The sequence below is a fragment of the Chiloscyllium plagiosum genome, unplaced genomic scaffold (genome assembly GCF_037043375.1).
Source record: "Chiloscyllium plagiosum isolate Xiang-an unplaced genomic scaffold, Cpla_swu_hap1 HiC_scaffold_25, whole genome shotgun sequence".
Classification (NCBI taxonomy): domain Eukaryota; kingdom Metazoa; phylum Chordata; class Chondrichthyes; order Orectolobiformes; family Hemiscylliidae; genus Chiloscyllium; species Chiloscyllium plagiosum.
Genome location: NW_028270163.1, coordinates 59660873 through 59672913, shown reverse-complemented (window position 1 = coordinate 59672913; position 12041 = coordinate 59660873). Strand labels below are relative to the sequence as shown.

The 12041-nt window shown below is 40.7% G+C and overlaps 1 protein-coding gene across 3 annotated transcripts in view; it reads right to left on the bottom strand.

Annotated features, from left to right (window-relative positions):
- LOC122562314 (C-Jun-amino-terminal kinase-interacting protein 4) overlaps nucleotides 1–12041 on the bottom strand; it is a 294916-nt gene that overhangs the window by 76697 nt on the left and 206178 nt on the right. For all 3 annotated transcript variants that reach the window (XM_043715173.2, XM_043715179.2, XM_043715180.2), the window contains 2 exons: nucleotides 6200–6299; nucleotides 5572–5693 (listed from right to left, as the gene is read on the bottom strand). In XM_043715173.2, the coding sequence (XP_043571108.1) occupies nucleotides 5572–5693; nucleotides 6200–6299 (222 nt within the window). The remainder of the gene's footprint in view (nucleotides 1–5571; nucleotides 5694–6199; nucleotides 6300–12041) is intronic.

Genomic DNA, 12041 nt, shown 5'->3' with positions numbered 1-12041 from the left:
ATGTAAATAGTCCAACTCAGGAAGGGGCCACATTGGACCTGGTGTTGGGAAATGAGCCTGGCCAGGTGGTTGATGTTTCAGTAGAGGATTACTTTGGGAACAGAGATCACAATTCTGTGAGTTTTAGAATATTCATGGACAAAGATGGGAGTGGTCCTAAAGGAAGTGTGCTAAATTGGGAGAAGGCCAACTATCACAGGGATCAGTTCTGGGTCCTCTGCTGTTCGTAATTTTTATTAATGACTTGGATGAGGGAGTCGAAGGGTGGGTCAGTAAATTTGCAGATGATACGAAGATTAGTGGAGTTGTGGATAGTGAGGAGGGCTCTTGTCGGCTGCAAAGGGACTTGGATGTGATGCAGAGCTGGGCTGAGGAATGGCAGATGGAGTTCAACCCTGCCAAGTGTGAGGTTGTCCATTTTGGAAAGACAAATAAGAATGCGGGATACAGGGTTAACGGTAGGGTTCTTAGTGAGGTGGAGGAACAGAGGGATCTTGAGGTCTATGTTCATAGGTCTTTGAAAGTTGCCACTCAGGTGGATAGAGCTTGTAAAAAGGCCTATGGTGTATTAGCGTTCATTAGCAGAGGGATTGAATTCAAGAGTCGTGAGGTGATGTTGCAACTGTACAGGACTTTGGTTAGGCCACATTTGGAGTACTGTGTGCAGTTCTGGTCGCCTCACTTTAGGAAAGATGTGGAAGCTTTGGAGAGGGTGCAGAGAAGATTTACCAGGATGTTGCCTGGAATGGAGAATAGGTCGTACGAGGATAGGTTGAGAGTGCTAGGCATTTTCTCATTGGAACGGCGAAGGATGAGGGGTGACTTGATAGAGGTGTATAAGATGATCAGGGGAATAGATAGAGTAGACAGTCAGAAACTTTTTCCCCGGGTACAACAGAGTGTTACAAGGGGACATAAATTTAAGGTAAATGGTGGAAGGTATAGGGGAGATGTCAGGGGTGGGTTCTTTACCCAGAGAGTGGTGGGGGCATGGAATGCGCTGCCTGTGGGAGTGGCAGAGTCAGAATGATTGGCGACCTTTAAGCGGCATTTGGATAGGTACATGGATGGGTGCTTAAGCTAGGACAAATGTTCGGCACAACATCGTGGACCGAAGGGCCTGTTCTGTGCTGTATTGTTCTATGTTCTATGTTCTATAGCAAAATTCAGCAGGAGCTGGGGAATGTAGATTGGAGCGGCTGTTTGAAGGTAAATCCACATTTGATTTGTGAGAGGCTTTTAAAGAGAGGTTGATTAGAGTGCAGGACAAGACATGTCCCTGTGAAAATGAGGGATAGAAATGGCAAGATTAGGGAACCATGGATGACAGGTGAAATTGTGAGACTAGCTAAGAGGAAAAAGGAAGCAAATGGTCTAGGCGACTGAAAACAGACGAAGCTTTGGAAGAATATCGGTAAAGTAGGACCAATCTGAAATGTGGAATTAAGAGGACTAAAAAGGGTCATGAACTATCTTTAGCAAACAGTGTTAAGGAAAATCCTTACAGAATATATGTAGATTGGAGAGCTGGGTGGTGAAATGGCAGATGGAGTTCAACCTGGACAAATGCGAGGTGATGCATTTTGGAAGATCAAATTCAAGAGTGAATTGTACGGTGAATGAAAAAGCCCTGGGGAAAATTGATGTTCAGAGAGCTCTGGGTTTTTAAGCAGAAGGTGGCAACGCAGGTCAACAGTGTGGTCAAGGAGGAATACGGCATGCTTTCCTTGATCGGACAGGGTATTGAGTACAAGAGTTGGCAGGTCATGTTACAGTGATATAGGAATTTGGTTTGGCCACATTTGGAATACTGCATAAAGTTCTGGTTGCCACATTACGAAAAGGATGTGAATGCTTTGGGAAGGGTGCAGAGGAGGTTCACCAGGATGTGGCTGGTATGGAGGGTGCTAGCTCTGGAGAGAGGTTGAGTTAATTGGGTTCACCCACTCAAGGTCAAAGGAGGAAAGTTATGTGTGGAGTCAGAGAAAATGGGTGAGATTCTTAATGAGTACTTTGCATCGGTATTCATTAGAAAGAGAGGTTGAGGGGAAGCCTGATTGAGGTCTCCAAAATTATGATAGGTATAGGCAGAGTGGATAGCAAGAAGCCTTTTCCCAGAGTGGGGGACTCAATTACTCGGAGTCATGAATCCAAGGTGACAGGGGAAAAGTTTCAGAGATATGCATGGAAGGTTCTTCACGCAGAGAATGGTGGATGCCTGGAACGCACTGCCAGTGGAACTGGTAGAGGCATACTCAGTAGTGTCATTTAAGATGTATCTAGACAGATATGTGAATGGATAGGGAGCAGAGGGATACAGATCCTTAGAACATAGGCAACAGGTTTAGATAGAGGATCTGGATCAGCGTAGGCTTAGAGTATCAACGGACCTGTTCCTGAGCTGCAACTTTCTTTGTTCTTTGTTGCTTTGATGTCTTGATGACTCAAAAATTCTAGGCTTTCAGCTTTCCTCATGAAAAGATACCAAGAACTTGAAAGCTGAAATCAGGACTGGGACTGCACAAATCAAAGGAGAAAGTGAGGTCTGCAGATGCTGGAGATCAGAGCTGAAAATGTGTTGCTGGAACAGCGCAGCAGGTCAGGCAGCATCCAAGGAGCAGGAGAATCGATTCCTGAAGAAGGGCTTATGCCCGAAACGTCGATTCTCCTGTTCCCTGGATGCTGCCTGACCTGCTGCGCTGTTCCAGCAACACATTTTCAGCTCTGCACAAATCAAACATCAGTCTACACCAGACAAATGTACTAAACATCCAGAGTAGAATTTCAGCGTGTAAATTATTGTAATATAGAACATAGAAATGTACAGCACAGAACAGGCCCTTTGGTCCACGATGTTGGCCCCGAGATTTAATCCTAATGTAAAATATAGTACCTTAGCTTATGCACCCCTCAACTCACTGCTATCCACGTGCATGGATCAACTCTCTGCTTCCACCACTACAGGTGGCAACGCATTCCATACATTCACTACTCTCTGCGTAAAGAACCTACCTCTGATGTCTCCTTTACACCTTCCTCCTAATATCTTCAAACTATGACTTCTCATACCAGTCAATCCCACCCTGGGGAATATCTCTGGCTATTGATTATCTATTCCTCTCATTATTTTGTACACCTCGATCAGGTCTCCTCTCTTCCTCCTCCTCCTCTCCAGAGAGAAATTTCTGAGCTTAGTTTTGGTACAGTGAGTATGATTTTCTGGTCTCCTTCTGGTCAGAAAGATGTTATGAAATTTGAAAGGGTTCAGAAAAGACTTCCAAAGATGTTGCCAGGGTTGGAGGATTTGAGCTTTTGGGAGAGGTTGAATAGGCTGGGTCTGTTTTCCCTGGAGATCGCAGGCTGAGGGGTGACCTTATAGAGGTTTATAAAATCATGAGGGGCGTGGATAGGATAGACAGTCTTTTCCCTGTGGTGGGAGAGTCCAGAACTAGAGGGCATAGGTTTAGGGTGAGAGGGGAAAGATATAAAAGAGACCCAAGGGGCAGCTTTTTCACGCAGAGGGTGGTGCGTGTATGGAATGAGCTGCCAGAGGAAGTGGTGGAGACTAGTACAATTCCAATATATAAAAGGCATCTGGATGGGTCCATGAAGAGGAAGGGTTTGGAGGGATATGGCAGGTGGGACTAGATTGGGTTGGTATATCTGGTTGGCATGGAAGAGTTGAACCAAAGGGTCTATTTCCGTGTTGTACATCTCTATGACTCTAGACAGCTCTTTCTGCATATTTTTTGCATTGCATGTTTAAGGACTGAAATGCTCCTCAATTAGCCATTGTTTTATGATGCTGTAACCTTATCAATATTCGTGGAAACATCATCAATACGTCAAAACATACCCTTCCCTTTTACAAAACCATGAGCCAGATTTGATCTTCTGCCCTGCTCCAGGGTGAAAGGTTACATCAAGGCAATCATCAGCATCTTCTGTAATGGTATCCTTCAATCTGTTTTGCATTAGTTTTCAAATTGGGCCACATGAATGTTTACGTCATTGAGGTCTATAGCTTGCTGGTGAAGCGACACAAAAGGTCTGGATGTTTAAGGAATTTATATATGCATTGAGCTGTGTAGAATTCCAGAACACAGTCAAATGAGTTCTTGAGAGCAAAATTTGCTTAAAAGATAAACATAGCAAATGAGCTTCCTGGTATTAAAATGTTTAACTTGAATTTCATTGGTAACAGGGATGTACTTTTGATCATAAAGCAAGCAATGGAAAGCTTTTGGACAGGTGAATATAAAGCACCATAACCAAAACAATTGAAAAGAAAACTTATTTTACACGATGTTATTGGAAGCAGTCCTGAACTGCAGTGCTATTTTCCATACAAGCTACTGGTTGAGAGGTAACTGTGCACACAAATAAATACCTTTCTGGCTATAAATTTTAAACTATATCCAAGACCTGAGAGAAAAAATGTCATTAAATCTACTTCAAAATGTAGAGTTTTCATGAGAAAAGCTGATTTGGAAAAAATATGTCCACTTAAGCAATACTTAATGCAATAAAAATTAAACACAGGCTTGTTTTAATCCAAGCACAGTGTATTACAATTTACATAAGTTCACCACCTCAACGATATTTTTCTGTGAAAGGATTTTCTTTGTTTTTATCCTCGCTGACTTGTCTGGAATTCTGCTCCTAAATACCAATGATAGAAAATTTAAAATCATCTTTTACAAGTTACTCAACTACCTCAACCCATCTTACATTGACCATTTCTTCTGACTTCATATGTTATCATGTACCCTTTGTTTCTATGGTCTCTACTGCCTACTCATCATCAATTAGTGGCAGAGTGATCAGTGGGAGATTTTGATGCTACTCTCAAACTTTGCCCCACAACCCTTTTAGCTTCTTATCCTATCATTTATTTTCAGAAATCCAATCTTTCTTCCTGCTAAACATCTGTTAAGCACCTTGCGACTGTTATTAAATTCAAGCTACTAAATAATTATCAGCATTTACTGCTTGCAACTGTCAAAACAAATCAGTCTGAAGAAATGCAAATGCATCATAAACAACTATCTGGAGAATTCTAAAATATGATCATGAAAAAGAAGATTTTCTGAAAAATGAAGAGAAAGTAAAAAGCTGAACCAGAACTAATTTCACTTAATTTACTGTTTTCATTTCTTATCGACTATAAATAATTTGTGAGCTTGTGACTATAAAGCATTTGTGAGTTTTTTCTAAAAAATATATTGCAGACTTTTGAGGGTCCAAAATTGCATTGTCAATCTAGTCTGAACACAAATTAGAGCAGCAAACAACCCCAGACTGACTGACGATTGCTATTCTATAATTAATTTCTAGAGAAGGAACAATTTACAGGTCTGACTTGCAGAGCTCAGTACATTTTTACCCACTAGAGGGAGTAGCAGCAACTTACCCTCTGGTGGGAGAGATACAGCAAGCAGTTAACTGTGCAGGGGCCTCCGGTTTCACATGCTCTAGACCAACATGCTCAGAAATCACTTTAGCTACATGGGGACAATCATATATTTAAACGAGGCTGCACTTCAGGTCTCTGCCAGACCTTTTGCTTACCAAGCAAATTTGCCCCCTCATCCACGTCACCAATCAGTTCAGAAGCAGACTGAGACAGTTCATCAAAAATGGATTCTGTGTTCCGATCAAATGCCTTATTCTCTATTCCCTGGCTTGGCGTGCTGTGAAAACATAAAAGCAGAAATTAATCCAGTTTATTAAAGATTTCTGAACTACCTGGAGTAGCGTGGGACTAATATTTGTAATTAGTAAACAAACAGCAGAATTGTAGAAATAACAGCCATATTCAACATGTATGGTACTTGAACTGAATAACTCTGGGTTCCTAAGTATCAATACTTTTCAAATATCCAGTTCTTAAAAATTACTTTTCCATTATTTCACATATCAGTTGCTCTATTCTATCAAGTAAAGATCCCAAATTAATTTTTGAATTAACCTCAAGAAAGGGCAGAGAAAATTGGCCTTTTTCTCATCAGAATTTCTGACAAAAGGCCACAGGCCTGAAATATACACGCCACAGATATTACCTGACCTGACGTATAAGGCCAACGTATAATGAAGTATTTTCACTAGCTGAACTCAAAGAATGACAGGTGAATCAACTGTTAAAATTAAGTTGGGAACATATCAATATTTTAAGATAAACAGTAAATTTTACACTCACCTTGCTCCTTTGTACCCACTAAGATCACGATCCATATCTAATTCGGGTGTCGAGTCAATGATGGCCTGAACGTCAGATTTGTCTTCATTTTCAATCATACCTTCAACATTAACATGCCTATGAGTCTACATTACAAACGAATAATCTGGACTGCATTAGATACATACTTACAATCATTGACATGAAGGAGCAAATCAAGTATCAGTAACTAAAGTAACAAATTTTGGGAAAACCTTTAAACAGGATGAATCATTTTATTGGTAATTTCTGGTAATTGAGGTTCTCAACTGCACCGGCATACTCAACAGAAAAATAAAGCAAAACCATGTGTCTTTACATGCTAAAGGGGTGTGATTCAGCCCAAGGTGTCAGTGGCTGCTCTTTCCTGGAGCAATCCAAAACTATTCCCCTTGTCCTCACCCAGCCTTGTAATTCATTTGCTTCCAATATTTTTCCCTGAACAATGCAAAGGTCTTTGTCATAACCACACTAAGAAAACGCATTCCATGATCTGACAATGTGATGTGCAAGTATCTTCTAATATTTTCCAATTTTCCTAATCTCTTCCCACTATTTTAGGACAAGAAATATTCCCATTAATGATGTCCTCCAGGCAGTAAGAAGTGTCCACAGCGTCATGTCTATTCGCTTTTATCCACCAGAGCAAACTTTTGAAGGAAACATTGTAATTGTTTCTCATTCTGTATCTCGTCCATTGGTACAGGATCAGAAACTGGGCACTCCGACAACTGGTGATATTTCTTAATTAGGGCAGATAACTTAAAGTTCTAAGTTTATAAAAGCTGACTGTTAGAGTTTTGTTTTTTAGAGACAACATTAAAATTCAGATAATGTCTGCTCTTTTGTAAAGATGAAACAAAGCCAGATGTTTTGAACTAAAACTTCTGGAATGTACAGAATTTGTTCGACTGTGAATGCGTTTGAGACATTTTTCTGCGCATAGTTCATTGCATTACAATCATAGTCCAGCGTGTGAGAAAGGCACCCAGTGTTCACCACCGTTTTAAGTTCAAAGTTAGGAAGCACAGCAGGTGTATTTAAACTAGTTTTTGTTTTTAACACTTCTGTATGCCCATCCCCTATCCCAAAAGAAAGTGGAAAGAACAAATTCATTTTTTTACAGCACTTTTCATGACTCATGGATCCTAAAACACTTTGTTCAGCTGAAGAAATACATCTGAAATATAGTCACTGTTAACATGGAAAAAATTCACAGCCAATTTGCACAAAACATTCTATTACATAGAACATTGCAGCGCAGTACAGGCCCTTCGGCCCTCGATGTTGCGCCGCCCTGTCATACTAATCTGAAGCCCATCCCACCTACACTATTCCACGTACGTCCATTTGCCCTTCCAATGATGACTTAAATGCACTTAAACTTGGCGAATCTACTACCGATGCAGGCAAAGCATTTCATATCCTTACTACTCTCTGAATAAAGAAACTACCTCTGACATCTGTCTTATACCTATCCCCCCTCACTTTAAAGTTGTGTCCCCTCGTGTTTGTCGTCCCCATACTTGGAAAAAGGCTCTCCATGTCCAACCTATCTAACCCTCTGATTATCTTGTAGGTCTCTATTAACTCAACTCTCAACCTTCTTCTTTCTAAAGAGAACAGCCTCAAGGCCCTCAGCCTTTCCTCGTATTGATAGTAGTGATGTTGGTTCAGGTATAAAAACTGGTCAGAAAACTTAGTCAGCTCCCTGGCTCATTAGACAGTGCCATGGATTTTTTTCACCTTCACCACTGATGCACAGTGTGAACCATCTACAAAATATACTGCAGAAACTCAACAAGGGCAACAGATGCAAGGAAACACCAGTAGGGGCATCTTCCCTTTCAAATCACACAACATCCTGACATCCATATATTGCTGCTCCTTCACTGTTGCTAGGTCAAAATCCTAGAACTCTCTCCCAAACAGCACTGTGGGTGAACCTACACCATTTGGATGACAGCAGTCCAAGAAGGCAACTCATCACCATCTTCTTGATAGCCATTAGGATTGCACAATAAATTCTGGTCGAGCGAACAACGCCACATCCTATGGACAAATTTTTAAAAAATACAATCCTACCTGGAGAGCCAATACATTGGTAGCTTGACTCCATGGTGCTATTCAAGTGCCAGCCATAATGGTTACTATGAGCAAGTTATTTAACCACGGACAACGTCAAAGCCAAGCCAACTTAATTTTTATTTCTAGCCACAGAAATGTATTTTCAACTAGGGGTTTAACAGAAACTAATAGGTTTATGAATAGTTTAAACTACCTCATCTATGGTGGAACTCATTCTCTCACCACAGCTACGCTCAGCTGACTCAGTACAGGTTAAAGATGTAATCTAAATGCACCTATTTCTAGTAGGGATCTAACCAGTTCACACTGACATGGTTGCATTACAGATATTGTATTGGAAACTGTTCATCCCAGCCAATGTTCCTTTGCTGCCAGCAATATTATCCTCCATTATGTTGTGGTTTGCCTATTTAAAAATATATTCTTAAAAGAGCTTTATCCCTACGGCAATGAATTCCTTGCTAGCTATGAGCCTGCAGATCCCTTTCTTACAACAAGAGATCATTGGTCATTTGTTATTTTATGGTTGCAACAAACAAGATCAGAGATACTAGGCATTAACAGGTGTGCATCAGACTTCCAAAAGAGGATATGCAAGCTCAAAGTCTCAGTATTTTTATAATAAGCTCTTATTTTTATTACACACACCTACAGGTTATTTATGCAGAAAACAGACTGTCACTAGACACCTTTATGATTCTCAGGAATAGTGGTGGTCAGTTTCAAATGGATACACTAATTTGTAAAACCCAAGTCACACTACCCATAAGGAAGAATGCTTTTATTGTGTGATTCCAAATGAGGTTATTTAATTAAACAGTAAGAGCTTCTAAAATTCAGCAATAAATTTGGAATCAATAAAGAAGAGTAATATGCAAAAACGCATTGAATCATCAAATCCCTATAGTGTGAAATCAGGCCATTCGGCCTTTCGGGTCCACACTCACCTGTCAAATAGCATCCCATTCAGACCCACTTCTGTAAGTTTGCATATCCCATGGCTAATCTACATAGTCTTCACATCCCTGGACACGATGAGCAATTTAGTATGGCCCAATCCACCTTACCTGCAACATTTGGACTGTGGGAGGAAACCAACACAGACACGGGGAGAATGTGCAAACTCCACACTGACAGGTGCCCAAGGGTGGAATCAAACCTGGGTCCCCGGCATTTTAAGGAAGCAGTGCTAATCACCGAGCTAGATTGCAGCCCTTGTGTTCTAAAATAATTGATATGACTATCATATTAATTTAGCCCCCAAATACAATAGTGCTGCAGCCATTGAGAAAATTGTATTCTATAGAAAACAAAACACAGCTTTTATTCATTGATTAAGTTCTCTTTCCCTTATTTAGATAAATTGCTTTTCAAGGAGGGATCATAACTTTTGAAACATCCAGGTATCCATTTATGAGAGCATGAAAGCTGAGCTAGCAAGAGTGAACTGGGTCACTAGGCTAAGGGACTGATCAATTGAAAAGCAGTGGCAAACATTTAAGTGTCTCCTTGAGGATGCTCAGAATAAGTATATTCTTATTATCATCAAAACTTCTAAGGAAAGGGTACATTGCCCATGATCAACTAAATAAGGATCGTATTAAACTTACGGACAAAACACTACAATGAGTGGCAATTCAAATTAGATTAGATTCATAGATTAGATTAATTACTTAGTGTGGAAACAGGCCCTTCGGCCCAACAAGTCAATACCGACCCGCCAAAGCGCAATCCACCCAGACCCATTCCCCTACATTTACCCCTGCCCCTAACACTATGGGCAATTTAACATGGCCAATTCATCTAATCTGAACATTTTTGGATTGTGGGAGGAAACCGGAGCACCCAGAGGAAACCCACACAGACACTGGGAGAATGTGCAAACTCCATACAGTCAGTCGCCTGAGGCAGGAATTGAACCCGGGTCTCTGGCACTGTGAGGCAGCAGTGCTAACCACTGTGCCACCGTGCCGCTCACATGATGAGAATGTAAAAAGGTACAGTCACTATAGTCTCAGGGAACCACTCTCATTAGAGAAGTGACTGGTGGTGGTTTAATCAGAGGGTGACCATGCCTCAGATGAGAGAAGAAATTGAGAGGGCAGAATTTGATAGTGACCTCAGCCAATAAGAGAATTGAACCCATGCAGTTGTCATCACACTAATCCCCAACAGATTAAAAAAAAGGCACAGAATGCCTAAACATTAATTAGAAAGAAATTGGAGCATGGGAAACTACCAAGAAATGCAAAACCAGATAGCTAGCATTTCTACAGGTTTTTAAAAACTAAACAGCAAGTAACATAAATGTTATAGAGGGGAAAAATGGGCACTTAATAGTGGACAATAACGAAATGGAAGATGAAATTAACAAATGATGCATTCATTTAAAAGAGCATTTAAAAATACTCCAGGTGTAAATCAGGTGGCAGAAGAGAGAGATGATCTTAGTGTAAGTATCTTGAGAGAATACTAGTATACAAATCGATGGAGCTACAAGCTGATAATTCCCTGACAATTAACAGCTCCTGTTGAAGTCATCTTATGGTCTTAAAAGAGGTGGAAATGAAATAACAGATGTGGTGGACGGGGTTAACTTAATTGGCTGGTTTGCGATACAGAATGATGCCAATAGCATGGGTTCAATTCCTGCACCAGCTGAAGTCACCATGTCCTGCCTTCTCAACCTCACCCCTCACCTGAGGCGTGCTGACTCTCAGGTTAAACTCACCACCAGTCACCTTTCTCTCACTCATTAAAGAGGGACCCAATGGTCCTCTGGGAATTTGATGACTTTACCTTTTAGATGTGTTAAATTTTGGAAAAATAATACTGAAGGTTCTACCAGATCATAAAGCAGCAAATATAACTTCTAAAGACAATGAGAAAACTCAATGGTATTATTTAGAGAAGAACGGTTTCACAAAAACATTTAACTAATTTATTTGAGTTCTTTGGGAGGAACATGTGGGGACGATGGTGAGTCTGTAGATATATCCTATTTGGATTTCCTGAAGTAATTTGATAAGGTTCCACATAAAAAGTTACTGTTCAAATACAGTATGGAAAGAAGATTGTTTTCTGTGAGCCAGCCAGCCAGCCATTGCATGAAAGGACCTTTCTCTGATGCTGTGAGTGGAGTCCACAGAGGTCTGCGCTTGAGCCTCAGCTTTTTAAAATTTAGATCAACTATTTAGATGAGGGGAGCAAAAGCAGGCTGATAAATTTGCAGTCCATGGAATTCTATGGTGTAGAGGGACTTGGGTGTTCTAGTGTGCACGTTACAGAAAAATAATATGCAGTTAGTTATTATCCTGACATATCAATTTATATAATGATATAATATTGTCATTCCTTCATTGTTACTGGGTCAAAATCCTGGAACTCCCTCTCTAACAGCTTTGTTGGTCTACTTAGACCAAATAGGCTGCAGCGGTTCAAGAAGGATATGTGGAGCTTGTTCAAGAAGCAACTATTGAGTGTCCTTGATAAGTATGTACCTGTCAGGCAGGGAGGAAAGGGTTGTGTGAGGGAGCCGTGGTTTAATAAGGAATTGTTAAATGGAAGAGGGCGGCCTATGTAAAGATGAGGCGTGAAGGTTCAATTGGGGCGATTGAGAGTTATAAGGTAGCCAGGAAGGATCTGAAGAGAGAGCTAAGATCAGCAAGGAGGGGACATGAAAAGTCCTTAGTTGGTAGAATTAGGGAAAATCCTAAGGCTTTCTATAGGTATGTCA